Genomic DNA, 24,083 nt, shown 5'->3' on the forward strand with positions numbered 1-24,083 from the left:
ATTTTGTTCCAGAAGAGGGAGATCACTAGTATGAGTTACCCATGCTTTTCAGCATATGCATACATGGTTCGGGTAAGAGGATGCAGGGTTGAAGTTAATTTGAAAAATGTATGAAGTTATTCAGTGTGCTAAAAGTGCTGAGTAACTGAGAGAATAAACAGCTGACAAAGTTAATACTGATAAACGCTGACTGCTTTAAATGGGGGAAGATGTTTCTAATTTTACATATACAGTAGTGGGCTCTTAATTAGTTGTTAGCGCTCTGGAGAGAGAGATAGTGCTATTACAAAATATAGATGTTTGAAAATGTTAGCCCAATGTTCAGTAACCATCAAGAAACAGGTGAAATGTTAGGAATTATTCCTTTGAAATAGAGAGCAGACCCCTAAATCATCCCTGTGTCATTCTGTAAGTCCCCGTTGTGTTTTCCTGAGCTGCAGTATTGCCTGTAGTTCTGGACTTCCCGTCCCGGAAGGATGCAGTGGGGTAGAGGAGACAGGAGCGGTGAAAGCGACCAGCAGTGCCGAGTGGTTTGCTTGGCACCAGCAGCAAACCAGACTGGACCTCTCAAGCCAGGAAGGGTTTTGATGGGGTGTGAAGCAGTGAAGGGCTCGTTTGAGAGATTTGTAGCATCACAGGCTCCATAGATAAGGTGAATAGAGGGCATCAGATGAAATTCATAATGTGCAGATTCAAAATAAAACAGAGATATTTTTTCTCATAATATGCATTTAAACCGTGGAACTCAGAGAATGTTGTGAATGCTGAAGCATGGTGGCTCAGGTTTAAAAAACAAACAAACAGAATCTAACACCCCTCCTACCCCCAAAAGTGTGAGGAAGAAAACCCCATCCTAGTCTTTTAAGCAGAAAAATGTCACTACTGGTTCAAGAAATGTTTGATCTATTGGTTACTGAAAACTGAGAGTATACTCCAGGGAAAGCGTCATTATGTCATTGCTCGGTTTTCTGTCATTCACATCTTCTGTTGCTCGCTGTCAGAAACCAGGTAGTAAGGGAGATGGATTTTGAGTCTAGCTTTGACTGTTCTTGTAACTGGTATGTAGATTCGTCTAGTCAAGGAAGATAACATCACTGAACATTGCAGAGTATGTGTTATACATTGCATTGCAAACAACAGAACTACCTTAAATAGCTCAATTACTTTTATGTCCCTGTTCTGCATGTGTAAATTACTGGTATATCATTTGATTGGGGGTAAGAGAAGACTAATATTCACTCATAGTTGTGAAATTATTATTTTACTTGATATCACTCAATTTTGAGGAGAAATCTGTATGATTGTAGAGAGTTCTTTCATTGGAAATTGGGTCTTGAATCTGTTTTCTAAAAATGTTTTTTTCTGGCTTTATTGTTTAACAGTTCATCTTAAATGGCAAGATATGGAGAGCCTTTGCTGGTGACAACATTGAAATACTTGTAAATGTGCCCTTCTCAAGGGGCACCTTGAGATCCCTCCTTCACCTGGGGATGATTTTGGAGAAAAAGTAGTGTATCTGCTATTAAGCAGCCTAGGTGATACTATGTTTGTATCTGTCAGAGATATCTGAAAATCCACTCAATAGAGATGTATCAAAATATGTGTAAATTAAGGGCCACAAATGTATGATCTTTCTCTGTGAGATTAAATCTATTTGGTGTCTTAAAATTAATTTCCAAAGCGTAGTAATTTGATTCCTAGTATCAAATAAAAGTTTACAAATAGTTCCCTTCATGTTTTCAGAAACAGCTAACCAACTGGAGGTTTGTAAGGGTGTGTTTAAGCTGCTTTTGGTGTGGTTGAACTGGAAGTTGGAAACTCTTCCTGTGGCAGATGCGTTCTTGCTGTATAACTGCTTTCCCTTTATTTTCAGAAATGCTACTCAATGTTTTAGCTAGCGCTCTGGTATTGTACCATTGTACCGGTGTTTATTTTTACATATTTAAATTACAAAAAATGCATAAGAGTCTGCTTGCATTTGAAAGGACAAAACTTAATAGTGTGTGTGTCTGTGTATATACATAAATATATAAAACCTTGTGAGCTGTGCTTTTAACGTGTTATGTCAGATCACATCACTGATGTTCTTCTATTCTTATGGTCGCAAGGCTTTTTTTCCACATCCGAAGAAGTCAACAGGAATAGCATCTTTGATGTTCGGAACAGAAAGTCTAAGTCTACTCAGTAACTTGCTTATTTATGTAGGACGTTGGTGGCATATATTTGGTAGCAAAGGGCCTTTACTTCTCAGACTGTGCAATACTAACAATTGCCTTACTGAATTGGAATATAAATGTAGAAGAATGATATAGGACTTATTGGTTTAGCTGGCCTGTGAATTGACTTATGAAATGTAGGAAAGTTTGTATTCTTATTAAGTCAGAACAGAATTCTTGAATGCTTTATCCTAATTTTAATTCCTTTTTCGAATTAGAAATTTAAAAGATTGTAAATGCATACCAGTCTCAGGATATTTCAATTACTTTATTGAACCATGTTAGAAAAGTTTTGTACAAAGGTGCAAAAATTGTTTGAAGTGCGGTATCTTGTTCTTCATTCAGTCTAGAAACTTCCTGAGTGCCTAATTGTTTGTTTTGTTTCCTCTTAGATGAATCGACTCCCAAAGAAGTCAGCAGGGTAAGTGCTACTCTCTATCCCCCCTAAAAAGGGGGGGGAAACTCAGTAGTTTCTGAGCGCTACTGTTCACTTGAGATGATTTTTGTGCAGTCTCTGATCAAGATTTGACTCTATTCCCTGGACATAGTGGATCTCCAGAGAAAGAAAAATCGGCGTACTGACTGACTGGAGAACAGTTAATAAGGAAAATAAATATTAAGAACACTTGATTGGCTGTAAATAAATTAAAGGATATTTTGCATTAACAAATTCAGAGTTCTCACAGTGCTATTTTTGTGATCGAGTTTTAAAAAGGTACTTCACGGAAACCAGGAAAATCATGGGACTTTGAGATTAGGCATAACAGCAGACTATTTAATCAGTGTAACTGCCTCGAGAGATGGCAAGCATAAGAGGAAACAAGGCAAGGAATATGCCCTACCTAATAACTCCTTTTGAGATGTGCTGTTCTACAGATCAGCTAAATCCTTCAATTTGAAATATTTTGCAGTGTACTGTATGAAATATAATGTAAAATCTTAAAAAACATATTCAGTAATAAATTCCCAGCTCTAGCCTTGCATCTGGTAGACACTGTGTCCTGCAGAATATCAGTCCATGGTGGAGGACTTGTTAGGGGGATCTGTTAGATACTGGTGCCTTTGCTGGGTATGACGAAAGATCAGTACAGGACAACCTGTTGCCCTCAGATGTGTCCAGTCAGCCCGAAGCACCCAAATGTTATTTCATATAAGATAAGGGAGCCACTTACAGCTTTCTGAGGTGCAACCATAATCCTGTTTTGCTCCTCTTCTTGAATGTCTTGCATAAACTATTTCATGTTCCCAGAAGAAACACAATAGTGTCAGACACATATTAAAAACAAGGGTGATTGAAAGACTGCAAAAGCCGGCTGGGTGGTCTTGCTCCCAGTAGCAGTCCTTCGGAAAATACTAGGGTATGGAAGGAGGGGAAACAGGCTGGTAGTGGAAACCTCAGCTTGGTAACCCCGAGAGCAGAGGGCTGGCATAAGGGGGAACTGAAGTTCAGCTCTTACGAGACTATGAAAAAGAGATTAAATGATGTCTAAAATGAGTTTATTCAAGCAAAAGTTCTCCATATGCGTGATGTGCTACAGATGTATAAGGGTGTTGAGAATTTAGGTGAAAATTAATACGTTTTAGTAATTTATTAATTTATAAGAGTTTTTTTGGTCACCCCTTAGTATTCAACAGTTATGGCAGTTGAGTAAATACCTATTGGTGCAACCAAAGATTATTGTTATTAGTATATCTGTATATATTGTTTTGATTTCAAGGTAATTAAAGGTCTGCCTAAAAATCTCAGAAGCCGTAATTATTTCTGTGGAAGAAAGTTCCTTTTAATTGTTGTTAATGTGGTAAATAGATTCACATTTTACCTTAAACTCTGTAAAATGGGGTTACAAAACATATCTAGGTTACCACATTTGAGCTATTTAAGGCAGAAAAAGCAAGCTCTGGAACCCTGAAACTCCCCGAAGTCTGCCCTAGCAGTCACCCCCTCCGTCTCTCAGACACGCTGGTCCCAGCCATCTCAGCCCCCGAAGTCATGTGTAGTGACTCAGAGTTTTCCTGAAGATGGATGGGCTGTCACTTCAAGTCCTGGAGTCAGTGAGGTGCAGATGATACTTCAGATGTTCTTAAGTAAATGTTTTCTCCCTTTTTTTTTTTTTTTTTTAGCTATCAATCATTGTGCACTTGGTGTGTATACTGTGTTACACTACTATTTTTTTTTAAAGTACAGTACTTGAGGGCACTGATGTTACTTTTAAGTTTCTTAAAGAAAATTTTTCTCCCTTTTTTTTTTTTTTTTTTAGCTATCAATCATTGTGCACTTGGTGTGTATACTGTGTTACACTACTATTTTTTTTTAAAGTACAGTACTTGAGGGCACTCAGTAATGCACCGTACTACAAATGAACATGTTTGTTAGTTTCTACTGGTTTTGAATAATGCCGTATATAATAAGGTAGACCATTGTGATACATCCTCTTCCTTCAGCAGCAGCTCAAACAGATGCCAGTTTAATTAAAATCTGAACATAAATTAGAATTTAAATTAGGAAAGTTCTGTATGTGAGTAATGTTTTTCAGACAAAAAGACATGTTCATGCTGACTGAAGAATTATGAGTTTTAAAGTCATTAAGTGTTACATTTTTAATTCCTGAAAATGTCTGCAAGAAGCAGCTTATATCATAGGGAAGCAAAAATAAAGGTTAGTGAAAGGAAATTTACTGCAGAATTAAATCACCAACTGGTTTAAAATATTATATTAGTTAGGAACCAAGATAGAAATATGCTGAAAAAATGTGGTTTTTACCACATCTTTCAATTTTGGGCAGAGTGAAAACATTAAAATATTCACAGTCTCAGGCTGTGACATCAGTTGCTTCAATAGTCTCCTTTTCTGCTGTGCTTACACAGGACAACAGAATTAAATTGGGGGAGGATATTTTTTGTTAAATTTATTTAAGCCCTTTCTCCCTCCCAAAAGCCTCACCTTTTTTCTTTATAAACATAAAAGATTATAGGATAGCTCTAGGGGCTCCAAATACTGAACTCGTCATTCATTTGCCTTTTTTTCTTTTAATCAACAACATGCAGTGGGATGAATGGTGTCCAGATATTTGAAAAAAATCTTTTACTTCTTTAATTATTGGAAGGAAATGTCAGCATTTTCAAGGGTTTATATTGCAGTTTCACACTTTGAAAATTGAGGATGTTCTGTAAAATGCTGTTGTATAGGAACTGCATTTTTAATCTTTTGCCATTTTTAGCAGCTTAGTAGAAGAATGAAAATAAAGTAGCAATCTTGGCTATCAGCATTACATTGCACATTTTTGAGACACAGAGAGAGTAGGAGAAACCTTCCACATATTTTAAATTTTGAGGTTTGTAGACTAGAAAAGAAGCTTTTCAAAATTTAATGTCTTTAAATCTGGTCTACTAATGGCAATTTCATCAATATCTTGGTGTTCAGAAGGTATGTGTAAAGATACCCTGATTGGCCTGACATAGTAGCTGATGGGGTGTGCAGAGGAGAAAAAAAATAAAGATTTTCCGATTCCTGTAGACTGCTTTTGGCATAAGAACAACTCTGGTTACAAAATATCTCGTGAGCATCTGTGACCAAACAGTGAACCTGTGAACTCTTTTCTGCACACTAGATTCCAGTATTTATGAAATATATGTAACTGGGGACAAAATCTCCTTTTCACATGATGTAGTATTGGGAACATCCTTGGAAATGCTGAGTTTCTTCTGCTTGCTTATTGTGCAGATGTGTGTTGGCTGATCCCATCCATCCTAGCTACAGAAGTGGTTTTCTGGGCAGAGGGATTGCAGAAAGAAAACCAACTGTTGAACTATTTTGGTGAAGAAAACTTAAGCTGAATTTTATATTTTGTTTTGCTGTTTTATCCGCAAAAGAAATGAAAATAGAGTGTGAGTTTGAGCACTAAGTGCATATGTATTCATGTATATCTAGACTAAAGATATATTTCTTTGACAGTATTAGTGAAAACAGTGTGCATTGGAGACATGTTATTCGTTTCAGTTGGCAAAAATAACCCCATTCCTACATGAACTATAGCCAGGATTTTGTTCTACGTGCTGCTAAGTTTCCCATGATCACTGTGTGCTCTTTTGTACCTCAGATTCTGAAGTTTAAACAAAAATACTTAATGTTCCTGATACGATCACAGCGAAATTAGCTGTTGTTCATTTTGCTTAATGACTTTCCATTCCATGTTTACTTGAACAATACTTCCAGTGAAGCTGCATTTTGGCAAGTGTCTTAGCTTTGTAAACGCTGGTGATGCCAACAGCAATTCACTTTGCAGAAGTTTACCATATAAACACCAGAAAATTATTACCTAGCAAGTGACTAGCTCATTTACAGTACTTTATTCTTGGAAACGGGAATAATACTTTAATCCTCTCCTTTCCCCTTTTTGGACTTGGAGCTTTTGGCAGCTGCCTTGGCACCAGCTAGCACCCAGCACAGTATGTAACTGACAGCTATAGAATTAGCAAGTGTGTTTTCAGTAAATAGTTGCAGTAATTGCATGTATCTTCACCGTGCAACTGATAATAAAAATTTGGGCTTCTTAGGACATACTTGCAAAGCAAGCTCATTCTTTGTAGTATTTCCTTATTAAAGATGGGATTTAAATGTTTTCGCACAGTCCCAGAACTGAAGACTGCGACGAATTCATCAAAAAGTTAGCGGAGCTAGAAAAAACTTGCATCTCCAGCCTTTAGAAGTCGTCCAAATAGCATTGCACCCATTGTCACGGGAAGAAGTTGCTTGTATAAGCTGATTTCTTTATAAAGAAAATCTTGTGGATACTGTGGTAGTGATAAGCAACAGTGGTGGGAAAATGAGGAAGTTTATTTTTAATTTTGTACATGATGTCTTTAGAGTGCTTGCAAGTCAAGTATTAGGAGGGAATGTGATTTTATAAAAAGCTTTTTAAAAAGAGGAGCAGTATTCAGCCTTGTCAAGTTAAAATGAAGCTCATTATGCCATTTTATTATATAATCTGGAGAGGTGATATAATTGAGATATTCATGCAGTTTTATGAGCCTTACAGTTAATAACAGCTTATATGGTTACTTCTATATAATCGTAATGTTCTTTTTTCATAAGCCAAGCCTTTGCTTTTTATTATGTATTTTTCCTATTACTAGTGAAGCAATTTATTTCAGTCTTACCATTTGATAACAGGGAAGGAGCTGATGGAAAGATTAGAATTGGATGCCAGTGAATGGGGGCTATTTGGCAAGAAGCTTCTCCTAGGGAAGGTATTCACCATCTTTCCAAGGCTTGGAAATCAGCTACGTAAACAGGCTGGGAAATGCGTGCCTTCAAAATTAGTGAACCCTTTCTATGCAGAGTGAGAACTGGTTTGCATCTTTTGACATAATAGGGCCTGTCCTGCCAAATGTCATCTCATATTTTCCCTTCTTTGCTTTTGTCGTGAGCAGCGTTTGATGTGCGAACAAACAATTCATAAACACCTGTGTATGGTGCCGCAACGCTAAACTTTATTTACTAAGCAAGTTCTAACCCATGTCCTCTCCAGTCAAAACAAGAAGGATAGACGTCAGACAAATGGGTGTAGAAGCAGTTTTCTCTGAGGCTATGTACAAACATTAAAATTAATCACCTCAGCTAAGTCTGCTCTTCATAGCTTCTTGCTTTCCAGTGTCCAAGTTTAAACAAAACTGGTTACTCCAGCCAACCCCGGTTACCTCTTCTGGTTTTTCGGAGCAGAGAGATTTTTCTGAGCTTCCTCGCCAAGCTCACTGCTCCTCTGAAAGCCAGCTCTGCACTGTAAGCTTGCTTACCACATTCTCTCTACTTTTATTTTTCAGTCTGAGGATTTGACATCCTTCGGCTCAGCATTTCCACCTTGAAGCAAGCAAGCAGTTTTATTCCCTTTCTGTAGGTTTCTTTGTGGGTTGTTTCTTTTTTTTGGGGGGGGGGGGGGGGGGGGAAGTTGTGGGTTTGTTTTGGTTTTTTGTTGGTTTTTTTGGAATGAAGTCCAGACCCATATTTTTGGTTCTTCACATGTGCAGTTTAGATGTGTTTTCACTGTTATTAGGACACAGTTATCTCTTAGTTATCTGTGCCCAAAAATGAGAAACACCAGTTTCTATGCAAGATGTGAACTAGCCATCAGCGCAGCCAAACAATGCAAAATATCGCAGCCAGTGAAAGTACCAGGCCTACAGAAGGTAGCAGTACACGTCAACATATATATCAAACATGTACACAACCTAACTTATATACACATAAAAATGACCTGAATAAAAGTTTGTGTCCTTTTCCCAATTTTATTAGTTGGTTTAATTAAATATTTTGGCTTTTTTTCTACAAGCATTTCTTTCTTTATACCCATTGGTCATCAGAAATGCAATAACATTACTATAACTAAAATAAAATAATTTCTTGCATTTAAAGAAGTGGGTGACTATTGTGATACTTACAGGTCTGGCCTTTTTTGTTTTTAAATTAGTTGTCTGAATACTCATTATGGTAAAGTGTGGTGACACATGGAATGAATATTCTAGGTAGTTTTAAATAAGACGTCTCTTACAAGGCTGCCTTTGCCTGCAAGGGCTGGATTTGGTTCCCAATATGTTCCTCTCTAGTTATGCATTCCTTTAGGGGTGGAGGAAAAAAAAGGAAAGAGGCAAGAATATACTTGTTTTAAAATCTGCTTATACGTGGGCAAATAAAGTAATGTCCCAAAATTCTTAAAGGAAATATAGCATTTCTTTAAAAAAGATACAATAATTTGAGTATTGATGATCTTCCCAGAAGGTAAGTTACGGAAGCAACCGGAAAATTATATAGAGTGAGTCTCTTAAATCAGGGTGGTAACTGTGTATCTGGGTTTTTTCACAGTGCTACCTGAAAGGAAGGGAAAGCTGATCTGTTTCAACAAAAGGCATCAAACAATTTAGTTTGTTTATTTTTGTGACTGCAATGCTTGTTTTTAAGAAATACCAAAGTGTTGCTGTTGAATTTTTTTTTTTTTTTTTTTTTAATAAAGCAGGTACCAATGGCACTGAGAACTTACATATGTAAGACCAGTCTTTTTATACTTCTGGTCCAGTATGAGCATACCTAGCATGAAATAGTTTAGTTTGACATCTCAATCAAACGTCAAGCAAATGTTCAGACCATTAAGACTGCAAACAAATGCACTTTTTTTTTTGTTTGATGTTTTTTTTTAGTTCATCTTTAAATTTGTTCCCTGATGACTCTTGTTGCCAAGACTATAGTTTTACAGGAAAGAAAACTTGTGCTGGCTGGGAGTTTATCAGGAGCTTTTGGTCATTTTGGGTTTAGCAGCTGCTTATGTTCTGTAGTATGCTTCACAGAGAAGAGAGTAGCTGTCAGTTTTAAAGAGTAGACTGAAGAAGTTTGGGTACAAGTTGTCACATTTCAGATCTCATGACTTAGGTGTTTGTGGTGAAATTCTGTGCAGAATCACTTGGATTCACCATCTGCAAGTCTTGATGCTGTCATTGACAGATTAATTTAGGTGGTTTGATGAAGTATTAGCTGGTTGTCTGAAATACTACCTGATGTAACCGAAGAGAGAATAGGCATTTGAAACTCCCCTGCCTATATACAATCTCCTTGGCCTATGTACATCCTTTGTTCTTAGTAATTTAGCACCCTTCAACAACTGAGGCTCCTTACAAGAGCCTCTGTTTGTCCCAACAGATCCTAATCCTGGTCTCAGATTACATTTATGGCCTCAGTTTCAAGTGCCCTGGGACAGAATAGTCTACATCTATCCATGGTGTGGCCTCTCTGACACCTCTAGAGTGCTTTGCAAATGGATAGGCTGGCACTGGACACAACATGTATAACCTTAGCTTGCTCAGCGCTGCTGATGTCCTCATTGCACGCTCTGTCCAGCCAGCCTGCACAATGGTGAGAGTCAGGCTTTGCCCCTCGCCTCCCAGCTCCTCTCGCATAGCAAATGAAATAGGGGAAGCCTGGGATGGCACCAGGGGCCGGACCTGAAGCACTGATTATGAAGATCCGTACTGCTTTCCTAGAGCCTCTCTACATTTCAGTCTGAGAATACTTGAAAGGGTGGGCAAGGAGCCTTGAAAATTTTTAAGAAAATGCTTGATGCTTGCTAGAAGAATTGGTCCTTGCTTTCCCAAAAGTCTGTTTCCAAGGCATACTGATATGACAGGTCAGCACCTTCTGTTTCCTGGGCAAAACGCCTGTGCTGTCCTTCTCCATTGAGCCTGTAATGAAACTGGACTTTACAGCCACCTTCCAGAGGGTGGTACTACTCTGGCCCTCATAGCCCTGTGATTGTCTAGAGGTTGCCTGCATCAGTTGACAGAGAGCTCTGTCTTGTGGTTCTCTCTGACATCCTCTGAAACCAGCCTAAGATGCCTAAATTACAGCTGAAAAATAAGCAACATCAAGAGAAATCTCTCTGGATGTTGCCACTTCCCCCCACATTTTCTGGCTTTCACAGTTTGGTTTGGGTTTTTTTTCTCTCCTCATCCAATGAAGTTCTGCATCCCCAAAGTACCTTTGGCCACCCCTCTGCACATTACCTGGAATTTGGACTGTTCATTTATTCTAACTCCTCCTAGCCTGTGATAATGTCATACACTATGAGGTCTGTAAAGGGCACGTTTCTGTTGCAGAACCAGGCAATTGTTGCTGTGGAGAGAGAGCTCTGTAGAGTAGGGAGAAAGTATCACATAGGAACTTGCTCTTCTCATTGTTATTCAGAAGACATTTTAAGAAGTTACAGAGAAAACAGATAAACTTCTGGATTATGTTGGCACTTATTGACTCTGTGCTGTATTAATGAAAGCTTTTTGTTGCAGCAGAAGGGCTTTTTCTTTTCTGCAGGAGCATAAAATGCCCCTGGCGGAGCTGCCCTATAAGCATGAAAGCATGGAAATTAATCTTCATTTCAGTTTGTCATACATAAAATGTACTTTAGATATTGTGTCCTTGAATATTTTTTTTTGGGGGGGTGTCTTAATTGTTCAGAATGAATGCTTAAAATTCATCTCACTCTATGGTATTTCAGTATCTCCTTTCATGGAATAAAATGTTTGTGATTGTCACCCTCTTTGTTTAGAACTAAGTCACAGCACTATTCTTAAATCACCTGTCATGGGTTGCTGTATTCTATTGCACCACAATATTGTAAAGACAAATAACCATAGAAATATTTTTCTATAAATCCTGCAAAAATGTCCTTCTTTCATATTTATAAATTTGAATACAAATTTTGAATACAAACAGGATTTTCCTCCTTAATAGTTAGTTCTTTTTCATAGCATTATAATATATGCAGCTACTAGAAATATGATGCCAGTATGATAGTGGTATGATAGTGCTAAACCAGTTTTTATTCCACTTGAATTATTTCAATGTAATGTCGCTGAAATTCAGAATTTTACAGTAAATATGCCAAAATACTTGTAGACACTGAATCTTAAATAGAAGGAAATCAGCAATGGGAAGAATGAATTAAGTAAAAGGATTTGAGTATTAATAATGTTTAAATTGCAAACTAAATTACCATAACAAATTAAGAACAGTACTTAGCTATCTCTGATGACAAAGAAATACTTTTTTTCCACTGAGTGTGTTGAATTCTTTTGAGGAGTTACTTTCCTAAAGTAAGTTTTACACCAAATATGCGCATGTCTGTGTTAGCAACCGCATTGGATAGTGCTTGTACCAAGGTTTGCTGATGACTTACTCAGTGTTTAAACAAACGGTTTCATAAAGAATATTGTGGCTTTTCAACCAAACATAATTGTGGTTATCCAATCTAAAATGCCTAGAACCAAATAAATAAGCCTCTTTCACTCCACTGTAATAAAAATAAAACCATTCTGCAGCATGATGGAGTAATTCTTTGCTGGTGATTGATCTAAGTCATAGAATTACTTAATTGTGAATCTGGACAAATTCTGTTCATCTGGCCAGTTGTGGATCCACAGATGGTCAGTAATAGAAATCTGCCGTGTTACAACTGTATGTGTTACGCAGCTACCATCTTTTTAGTAACATGGATGCATGCAATGATTTGCCCTGCTTACAAAATGTTTGCAGGCATATGTTGCAGAGCTGAGGGTAAAGGGCACATAGCTTATTATGTAATTACTATGCACGTGGAACTACTGCTTGATTATGGGGAAAGTTATTATTCTGCCACGGCTGTTATGCCAGTGGGCTCATTTTGATGATGTGTTCTCGTAATGTATTAGCTTTAACCTTTGAAGATTTGATTTAAATCCTGACTGTGCATCACAGGCGAAGAGATATATATTCATTTCCAAGTTCTGAGAAAGGCGTTTTTCCACATGATAAAGGCTTTGTGCGTGTGTGCTTGATTAGCTATTGTTGCTTTAGGATATGTGGCTACACATACTTTTGCAGATACGGGTTAACATGTATGAATAATATAGACTCTCGTTCACCATTCTCCTGTTATATGGCTACTTACGGCTGTATCATAAGTATAAAAATTCCACTTTCATGAAACTATGCTATTGTTTTCTCCCTTTGAAGAATCATACAGTAGTAAATGTGGGACACAACAGAGGACAGTCAATGGAAGCTTGCCAGCTGCCATACGATGCTAATAATGGTATTGTAAACTCAAGACTTACAGCAGTTTATGCATGTATGCAGTGTGACCTTACATCGCTGTCAAAATTTATAATCATCACATCAATTTATAGAAAGAATTATTAAGTATTTGTTACACTGAGAACATTTTGGACACCCTAGGTCTCAAATGTTCTAATATGTCCATCTGGAGCAATAGATTAATACAACACCATGTGTTAAGAAGGGGTCATGGCAAAGACTGTATGTTCTCAGGAGCCATTTTAAAGTCAAGATTAAGATCTGCTTAATTTAAAGGAATCGGGAATTGATATTATCCAGCAAGCATTTGGGTTTTTTGTTGGTGGAGTTTGATGGGGGTTTTTTGGGGGTTTTTTTTGAGATGAAGCAGCCAAATGTATCCTATATATATATGGCATATGCTCTGTATTCATGACATAGTGTGTTGTATGTAGAAATGCATGAAAGTAATAGTAGGAATAAAAGTTATGTCATGGAATATATTGTGTAAGTTGCGTGCTTAGTCCATCAGTAAGTGTCACACGTACAGGTTTACCTGAAGTTACAGACAGAGAAGATCTAGAGAGATACGGAGGAGAGTTGCGTATCTGCACATAAATGTGGGAGTGGTGGGTAGGCTGGTACTCTGAACCTTCATGGCATTTTCTATATTACTGTTTACATTAATCTGGTCTATATTACATTTGGCTCTAAAGTATGAATAAGCAGGAGAATAAGTCTTAGTCTTTCAAGCAACAGTAATTCGTCTAAATATCACCAGCTTCATTTTTAGTTTAAGCAACATAATTTACTGCGTCACTGAGTTCAATAAGTAATTGACCATATTACTTTCTTCAGTTACCATATTACCAGTTTTGGGCAGGGTAATGAATCTTTACTTACTGCCAAGTATTGCTTTCTGTGAAATTATTGTTTGTGATGCTGTCGTGCTACACGTGCACATTTACTGCCAGTTTTATCAGCCCTTCAGGACTTGGTTTCAGGACTCAGGAACTGGATAACCAAATGCAGCTGGGCCCCTGAAGGGAGGCTGCATCTCCTTTCCTATGAGATTTTAGCCATGTCATGCTATTTCATCGTGCCAGCAACCAGCACCCCATTGCTCCCATCTAAGTATCCTAACTGATTTGTAATCTCTTTCTGGCTTTATCTGCTGTCTTCAGTTGAAACAAATGCCTATTAGGCCACAGCGGCTAGCGTGATTTTTGACTTATGCAATTTCTGTCCTTCAGTCTGTTGTTGTTAATTGCTGCTGTATTTGAAAGGCTGAGCTCCTTGAGCTACCACCTCAAAGCTCTGGTGCTTGGCACAGTTCTGTCATTTGGTTCATGAATTTGAGGTGGAAGATGCTGGCAAAGGCAGCTAGTTGCCGCCTCCTGTGGTGGAGCAGGAGCTTAAAAGGAAGGAGTTGAAGGCTACTTACCTTCTAATTGTCGCATCTCTCAGTTTCTTCTTGAGACGTTGTCGTGTGACCTTGGCCAAGTTTAGGTGATTATTAATTGCTCAGTGGTGTACTCGGTACACTTTGAACAAATGTCTAATGGAGCATAGAGTGGAGTGCTGTGCCTCTTACTTGGCAGTGACCCAGTTCTTCAGGCAGCTGGATTAGGACAGCCACGATTGACTTGGTACTGAAATCTCAACGTATTATTTTTAATGAATTTGTATGTTTAAAACCTACAAAATACATCTGAGTTATTCTAAAATGTTCTTCTTGTCCTTGCTTCCATAGTACCAGGATACGAATATGCAAGGTGTCGTGTACGAATTGAACAGCTACATAGAACAGCGCCTGGATACAGGAGGAGATAACCAACTACTTCTGTATGAACTGAGCAGCATCATTAAAATAGGTAAGAAAGAGAATCAGATATCTCTGAGCTGTTACTTAGCATCAATGCACAGCCCATTTCTTATGTGGTTTAATTAATAAAGACAGGTATTGAGGGATAACAGTGTTTCCTTTGGATGTTGTCTCAGTATGAACTTACTTCATCTTCTGTCCCTCAGTGAATCCTTGACTGCACTTAAGTGAATTTCATCTTTGGAGAGAGTTGTGTATCCAATTGCAAAATTAGAGTCCTCTGAACCAAAGAACAGACTATTCTGGTTACGATGGTGTTGCAATGGCAATATTGAAAGTAAAAAAAAAAAAAAATCTGTCAGTAATATCACTGCATACTTGAACTCCTTTTGAAACAGAACTGAGATGTTACTGAAGGAGGGCATATCTTTTGCGTGATCTCAAATTACATTCAGTTGTTTAACCATTTTTTTTCTATCTGATGTAAGTACCTCTTGTGGTAAGAAAATACTATACATGATCAAAAGTTAAAAAATAAAAACAAAAAAATACTTCCCAATAAGTGTAATTTGGCTTCTTTTTAGCCAGAGTGGATGTACTCAGACTTCAATAGGAAGTATCAATAGCTTTGTTCAGTATAGCTTTCAAGTCAACTCTTTAGAAAGGTTTTACCGTCACTGCTTCTTCATCATTTTGTAATGATGAGTAATAGTTCTGGTTTATATACATGATGTTTTAAAAGGACCACTTCTGTTTACTGATTTTGCTTAAGTGGTTATTTGGATATTGATGTCCAGCTCACAGCAAATCAGACTGGATTTTGTTAATACGCCGCAAGCGAGAAGCTATAGGAGACAGGGTCTGCTTATCTTTTACAATTTTTTTTCTTTTGTAAAGCAGATGAGATTTTTTTTTTTTATTATATTTCCTCTACAGTGCTCATTTGCCTCGTAACTCAATGTGCTTACATACTGCAGCTGAAGGATTTAAAATCTGAATGCACATTACCATGCCCTGAACTCTCACTGGTGTTTCACAGTTGACAATAAGCAAGTAACTACACAGTGGGGTTTTTTTCCTTTTGTCAAAGAAATGCAGAAAGCCAATTGATTTGATCACACACAAGTATAATCACTACCCTGAAACGTACTAAATGGATTCTTGTTTTCATTCATAAAAAACGGGTATCGGATATGTACATTTACTGGTTAGAATGTTTATTAACTGTTGGAAAGACAGACTTACACTCAAAGTATCAAAGTCTATTGTGTGAAGCAGGGTAAAAAACATCGATTGCTATATCCTCTTCTGATTTTGAGAGTTTTCATTTTAGTAGTAAGTTATGATGGTTGGCTGACTTTGAACATTTGAGAGTTTAAGGAACTTGACTTCACCCAGTTTCATACAACAATCTGAATCTGGCAGAAATCTGACCAGTATAAACTTTCTGGTGTGTGTCAGTGTTTTTAATATGGGGCAGGTGCAGAAAATAGAAACAGTTTGTTTTGAAACACATTTTTATGGCAATATTTGCAACATTTTATTTTCCCATAATTTTCTATCTTAAGGCAAGGACAAATATAGCTTACCATCTACGAATGGTATTTATTTTACTCATGGAAATTGTAATGTTGTCTGGCTGATTATACTGTAAATACATGTTCTTATTTTACTTCTCTACTGTCATATGAATTAATTTGAATTTACAGACATTAGGCCTTGGAATAGGAATAAGATGTATAAAGAAGTTGTTTCTAATTATCTTTTAGAATGTAGTAAGTGATGATGGGGGAAAACAAGAGTTATCTCGTACCTCTAACTTTGTAGAGTCTGGGAAGTTTCAAGGGAGACAGCAATAGACCTTCACCTTTAGAATTTTAGATGCTTGTCCGAAGTGGAATTGAATCTGTGGTTTCACCTCAGAGATCTTGTGTAAGTTCGATTTCCCCTGTGAGTACAATTATTTCTTTTATTATTGCTTTGGCAGCTACAAAAGCTGATGGATTTGCACTATATTTCCTGGGAGAATGCAATAATGTAAGTATACTGGATTAAGATGCTAGTTTTCTGTACAGTTATAAGTGCATTTTCCAATTTGACAATGGTATTTTGATTTTATTTTGCATGTCATTTAGCAGGAAATATTACCTGAGTGCTGAATATTAGCTTTATGTTATCCTTATTTCTGTAAAATAGAAGTTTGTTGAACATAGTGGTAATGAAAAAGTTTCCTGCATTTAGATCCTTGGCCTTTTAATTTTTTTTTAAAGGTTTGGCAGTAGTGCTGTTGTTTCTCTGACTATAGCAACTTAACTTGTGATTTAACCCCATTATTAATTGTCTTTAACAAACAGAAAACTTAACCTGGATTTACTCTTTCCATAGCCTATTCTTCCCATCTAGTTATCTCTCTGATTTGTTTTTAAATATTATCAGGTCTTCTGTTAACTGCCAGCTGCAACTTGATAGTGAGATAATGTAAATTTCAGGTGTAGATTTTAGTTAGCGTAAAATAAATTGTACTTTTAAAATTTATGAATTAAATCAGTTTCTGTTGTAATAATTTCAGTAACAGTGAGTCCAATATTTGCTGTTTTGTTATTTGGCATTTAGAATGCATTACATTTTTTTTCTATCGAGATTAATTTGTACAGTTACCATTATACCAGATTTTGTAGTTACTTCGAATGGCTACCAAGAAGGAAATGCAGTTTATGCTTCAGTCAGTTCCATCAACTTAAAATCACAATTTGTCAGAAATGTTGTCTTTCATCGGTTCAAGAAACAAATTAAACTCTTCTTACTGAAAAATGACTAGACAGGAAAATATTTTTCTCATTGTTTTTGTTTCCTTACTTTACACAGCCAGTTTTAATAGTTTATTTTTGTATAGTCCATTAGCCAATTTACTTTGCTCTTTGCGAAATAATTGAATTCAGAAAAAGGGAAAGAATGACATTTTTGAAATAATGGAAACAAGATTGAAGATGTACAAACCTGCAGGTGACTTGAGCCTTGCCTGAGAATACTTTTTACTTATTCAAAAAGATAGTGTCTAATTTGAAGGATGTGGAAGAAGGCCCATACGGAAATTTCCTAAAAGAAATGGAAGTGGGTTTTGCATTTTTTTTTCATTTAACGATTATTTCGTGTAATAAAGATAACCCGTTTTATTATTCAGAAATTGGCTCTGCTCTGAATGAGTTCTTTAAGTATGTAAATTGCATATATTTTTTTAATAACCCTTTCGCTGAGGGGTGTAATTTAAGTAATGTGTTCATCCTTTGTGAATGCCATCTTTGGTTCTCTTTAGTAGGTGACAGCGTCCACTGTCATGGGTGGGGGGTGATGCAAACGGTCACTGAAGAGCTTCCTCCTGCTGCCAAAGGCAGGAGCTTGCAGGAAGTGCAGCCCTCCCTTCTGAATGCACAGCGCTGGCCAGCTTCAGGGGCAGTAACTGCGTGCCAGCTGAGCATGTTCATCTCTAAATGAGTTGTAAAAGATTACAGTAAAATTAACTTTATAGCTTGAGACCTAGAAAATTCTTACCATGGTGAGGTTTTTCTGTTAGATTAGTGTGGCACAATACGGGGTTCCTCCCAGTCTTCTGATACCTTGAGGGCCTGGGCACTTTATGACCTTCTGCCTTCCCCCCCCCCCTTTAATTGCCTGTTAGGCAGTTGAATCTATTTGCTTCCCAGTATAACTCTTTCCTGAAAAAAGTTCCAACCACTAAAAACACACATAGACTTTATTAACCGCTGCTATGTAGCTGCATCTCCCAAAATGGAATGTTCTTCATGTAGTTATTACAGGGACTGATCCCAAGTCCTTTGAAGTTAGTGTGAGATTTTCCATTCCCATTAGTGGGCTTTGGGCCAGACTCATGTTTGTAGTCTTGTAACTAAACGGTAATGCATTAGCCTACTTTTTGGAAGAAATTGTCATTGAAAATTAATTTGGATATCTTTGTCTCTTGAATATTTAATTTAAAGGATGCGTCCAAGTGAGATTAACCATTGTCCAGCAAATACTGGCAATGTATTTTTATTTATTTTTATTAAATATATTTTTAAATGGGAAGAAAAAGTTTCTGCATAGCATAAATGGCAGAAAGAAGCTAATTCTTTAAGCTGAAGTTTCAAAAATGGTAAACCCCCCTATCATTAGCCTGGACAAAGTAGTTGCTGAACACCTATGGCCACATGTTGAAGAATGGCTTCTATTTTTTGGTGACTTAATTTTTGATGCTTGGTTTGTGACTTAAGTTTCGCAAATTCAAGAAAAATATTTGTTGTGGTTTAACCTCAGCCAGCAGCTAAGCACCACACAGCCGCTCGCTCACTCCCCCCCCAGTGGGATGGGGAAGAGAATTGGAAGGGTAAAAGTGAGAAAACTCGTGGCTTGAGATAAAGACAGTTTAATAGGTAAAGCAAAAGCCGTGCACGCAAGCAAAGCAAAACAAGGAATTCATTCACTCCTTCCCATCAGCAGGCGGGTGTTCAGCCATCTCCAGGAAAGCAGGGCTCCATCACGCCTAACGGCTACTTGGGAAGACAAACGCCATCACTCCAAACGTCCCCCCTTCCTTCTTCTTCCCCCAGCTTTTATGTACTGAGCATGACGTCACATGGTATGGAATGTCCCTTTGGCCAGTTTGGGTCAGCTGTCCTGGCTGTGCCCCCTCCCAGCTTCTTGTGCACCCCCAGCCTTCTCAGTCAGTAGAGCACGGGAAGCTGAAAAGTCCTTGACTAGTGTAAGCACTACCTAGCAACAACTAAAACCATCGGTGTGTTATCACCATTGTTCTCATCCTAAAACCAAAACACAGCACCATACCAGCTACTAGGAAAGAAATTAACTCTATCCCTGCTGAAACCAGGACAATATTTTTTTTTTTTCAATTTTAGCATTTGGCTTTTTGTTTGTTAGCTTGAGAAATATACATAAATCTGCTTGTATTTATCCAGTCAGCAGCCTCGTGTTTCAGAACTAGACCTGATGTAACAGTTATTTCCACCATGCTTTCAAAGAAATAATTTGTGCCTGAATACAGCTTTTCTGGAGTATATATCTTTTTGGGAATTAGGTACTGTGAGGGAATTGTGTAAGAATGGAGGAATTCTGTTAATAAGTTGATATCTACTTTCTCCCAAATGGTTTTGTAACATTTAGTGATGTGTCTTCTGACTATATTCTGTAAGTTTCTTTATGACCTTATTTTTTTTCTTTCTGTTGAAGTATATAAAACTATATCTTGACTTGTATTAGAGTTGGATAACAGCATAAGGACAAGGTAATTTCTGGCTGACAGGTCAGGTTGAATGGCTTCAAGATCTTTACCTGAGTGAATTTGAGTGAAATGGAAGATGCCGCACCAATTGCAGGTTACAGTGCATTTCTTTACGCAAGTATTGCTCAGAATTGGTGCCAGAATGCACGTGGCCGGTTCAATTATTTCAGCGACCTTCTGGTTGTTCAGATTGCTTGGGAGCTCTAGCACTCATCCCACTCCTTACTAAGGGTGTTCTGATAGTATGATTCTGCTTTTCAAATGATTGGCCCCAAACAGGTAAGTACCACTCACATGCCCAACTCCTTCCTTCCCCATAAAGCTGCCCCGTGTGTCAGAATCTGGTTTTGCATATACTGTACATATGGCTGAATGCATTGCAGAATACTCAGGTACTAGAAACAATATAGCTTCCTCATCAGGGTCAAGGGATCTGAACAGACCTGTGCCCATACTTCCTCTGAATATGGTTCTTGAACTTTCTCCTTATCTAAGAAATTATCTTTGTCCATGGGTTAGTGCAGTTATGCAAATAAAATGATTTAGTCTTAAGGTACATAACAGTCATTTTGCAAATACCATATGTTGGAGACAGGAAACACTTCCAAATCAAACAGGAATGTTTCACAACTCTCCAGCAAAGGACTTGACTTTATTTCAACTTTCTGTTTTATTCCTTATGGGGATGAATATATAGCTCATAATTCTCATGTTATGACCTTAATTGAATAGCCTCTTCAAACATGACTTAAAGGCTTTACTGAAATCCTCATATTGGACGGGGTGTGTGTGTAAATCAATGTGCCTAAGTACCATGCTAGCTGACATCTTTACAAGGCAATAGTTCTAAAATACTTATCACAGCTACAGAGTTTCTAATGTATTATTATATTATCTGATTCTTCAGATGCTTCTTGTTTATAGTCCTTATTCGTGTGAGTAATTCACCTCATGATTACATTGTGATTCCTACATAAAGATGTATGACTTCGAATTTAATAGGCATACACTTCAAGTAGCTTTTACTAGGTCTTGTGAGTGTTACTTAGCTCCTGAAACTGCAAATTGTGTTGACAAACAGACCATCCTTGCTTCAGATAGAAGTTTCCAATAGCTTTATTGTAAGAAATAATTATGTGAGGCCACAAACATGTGCACATACTCTGTGCTTCAGGGTGTATCTTAATAAGCTATTCTAGAATTTCTGTTCATGCAGAAATTGTTGTAGCTTGTTGTGCAGTGCCACCTAGTGAAGTTATAGGGTGGGTGATTTGAATTGTTAAGAACTAAGGAAAAAACATCTACTGCTTGCTAACTGTCTCAGGTTTTTGTGCCAGGCTAAGGTGCATTATTTTGAATGTGTAGATATCTTCTCTGAAATTTGAGTCTTTTAAACATGTTTTCAGGTGAAACCCTTCTAGCTGCAAGTCAATTCAGAAAATTTTGGTCTCTATCCTTGAATCAATTCTAACATCATGTACTCTTTTTATACATAAAGTGAAAGAAATCTGTTGCTTTCTTATTTGCCAGTGAATAGTGATACTCAGCAGAGAGGGAAAGCTGTTGATGAGTTATAGTGTCTGAGTTTAACTTTGAGTCAACAAATTATCAAACTTTCCAAAAAAGAAATTGGATAAATAACTGTCAAGATATAATTTAGTGAAATTTTGGTCCTGTTTCATTTAATATTCAAGTAAATGGACTTGTGGAATATGGTCATGATGAATATACTATAGGTAGAATGCAGAACTGGTTAGAAAACTAGACAGAGACTAGTTGTTTGTGGTTCACTATCAGAATGGGAGGGTATTTTGCATAAATCCTCAAGGATTTATCCTGGATCTGGTTCTGCTCAGTATATTCATTAATGCATGGGTGAAGGAAGAATATAGGCTTATTCAATTTGCATATTACATGAAATTGGGAAGGACTGCAGATGTGTTTGTAGGGATGGATTAGAATTCAAAATGATCTTGGGAAAATGGTCTGAAGAAACTGGACAATGATTCAGTGAGGACAAGTGCTGGGCTCTCCACAGATTGCCCCTCTCTCTGTAGGGCAGTTGGTGACTTTGAGAAAGATTCTGGGGTTTGCAGTGAATTTGAAGGTGTACATGAGTCAACAGTGTCGTTGCTGTAGCAAAAAAGACACTGTTGTATGTAGCAGAAGCAGAAATGTAGCCTTTGTGTAAAGTAATTTTCCCATTCTTCTGTCCACTGCTAAGGTCTCAGGTGGAATAATATGTCTGGTTTAAGCACTGCACTTTTAAGGAAAAATTGGAGGAGCTGAAGTGAGTTCAGGAGAGAGCAGGGAGAATGGTCAGGAGACAAAAGAACTGGTATTGCTTAGTCTAAAGAAAAGAAAGTTGAGGGGTGAAGATACGCCTGGATAAGGCAGAGAGGAAGGGAATCATCTCTTCTCCATACCTACGGTGTGTAAGGCAAGTAGTAGTGGACTTGAATTGGCATTAGGAAAGCTTCCCCAGTTGTGGCTGTAATGAAGCGCTACAGTGTATTGCCTGTGAAAGCTCAGGGATCCTCATCTCTGGCGGTGTTTGAGAACTGTCTGGACAAACATCTTTCAGAAAAATGCTTAGCTGACCATGCCTTAAATGGAAGGGATGGAAGAGAGGTATGTCAACTTAGTTTTCTGTGTCAATGAACTGGTATAACTCTTGTTGTTGTGTTTTTCAGTTGTGTAAATCAACTGGAAAGTTTCCAGGAATGAAGTGCAGTAAGAAATTGATACCATTCAGAAGGATGAAAACATTAAACACCATCCCACCCACCCCCCAATACTAGTTGTTTTACACCATATAAGTGCATTGTCTTCGTTTCACAGTATCCAACGTTTGTACATGCTACGTAGTTTAAAAATGCAAATCTCCTGTCAAGTACAATGTCAGTTATCAAGAAGGAAATAAGAAGTTTTTGTAAAAAATTGAGCTAGTTGCTGCGGGTTTTTTCTTCTTTTATCCCTGTGTGCTTCATGCAGTAGGATTGCTGCACTTGTGTTTAAACCCAGGACATAATTGCCTATAGTTCTTTGAGATTTTAGCATGGTAGTATTGGGCTACTACTTCAACTTAGCCAGTTTACAAATCCAAGGTTTTTGTCTGTGGATAGTTTCCAAATTAGTTCTGTTTGGTTTTCTTGGTCATCATTGCTTATTGTGATGAGTTTTATTCCTGCAAAAAAACTGGCCTTAGGGCACAGCCTTTATACCTATCTGCAAATAATTTTATCATTAGGCTGTGTGGTCTTACATGTAGGTTGTTATGTCCTTTACCAAGAGTAAAGATCTATTGCTGTTACTGAACAGAAAGAGACGTGAGCAGCAAAAACCATTAAGCTCACTTAATATCAACTTGCTTAGTTCCCATGTCTCTCTAATGTTTTTTTTCCAAGCATCAAGTCGAATAGCAATGCTTTAGTATTAAGGCTTTCATTTAATGTCAGCTGAATATTAAATGATTTTCCATTAAGCATTTTTAGGGCCAGTTTTATCAGCAAAATTTGCTGTGAAAGAAACTAGATCAGGATCCAGTCACCCTTACCACCAAAACAGTTTGTTAATGGAGTGCTTGTCACGTGTACTTTAACCCTCATTCTAATCATTAAACCTGATTCTTATCCAGACTTCTTTTCTGCAAAGAAATTTTAGAAAAATCAGTTTATGGTTGGTATTTGCTTAGTTATAAGGAAAGTTATAAAAAAAGAAGAAACAACTGAGCAGTCTGTGAAATGGCAAGCAATACATGTTTGCAGTTCAAATCCAGTTCTGGCAAACTTTATATAGTTAGTTGAATGGTTTCTAGCCTTTGTGGGTTGGGATTTGGTGGAGTGCCGGATTCCCACAGGCTACACACCAACAGCCACTAGAAAAATAGCATCTATTACACCTGTAGTTGGTATCTTCATCAGAAGAGCCAAAGACTGAAAGCACCTGCAAACTATAGGTACTTTCTTATCACTGTAAGAATATCTGTCAGGAGGTGCTGATGGTACCGTGTAAAGAGACTTGAGCTTCTGCTCCTAATCTTTTCTTTTACTGGGATTTTAATCTGCTTCCTCTGTCAAGCATTAGATTTTTACTAGAAGAACCAACCATGGGGCCAAGTTATGACAGCATGACAAGATGAACATCAGTAATTCTTCATGT

General features: G+C 37.5%; 1 protein-coding gene across 2 annotated transcripts in view; it reads left to right on the forward strand.

The window, feature by feature from the left end:
• Positions 1-24,083, forward strand: part of PDE10A (phosphodiesterase 10A) — a 194,213-nt gene that overhangs the window by 111,782 nt on the left and 58,348 nt on the right. For both annotated transcript variants that reach the window (XM_009320752.1, XM_009320750.1), the window contains exons 3-5: positions 2,609-2,637; positions 14,558-14,678; positions 16,617-16,666. In XM_009320752.1, the coding sequence (XP_009319027.1) occupies positions 2,609-2,637; positions 14,558-14,678; positions 16,617-16,666 (200 nt within the window). The remainder of the gene's footprint in view (positions 1-2,608; positions 2,638-14,557; positions 14,679-16,616; positions 16,667-24,083) is intronic.

The sequence above is a fragment of the Pygoscelis adeliae genome, unplaced genomic scaffold (assembly GCF_000699105.1).
Source record: "Pygoscelis adeliae isolate BGI_AS28 unplaced genomic scaffold, ASM69910v1 Scaffold33, whole genome shotgun sequence".
Classification (NCBI taxonomy): Eukaryota; Metazoa; Chordata; class Aves; order Sphenisciformes; family Spheniscidae; genus Pygoscelis; species Pygoscelis adeliae.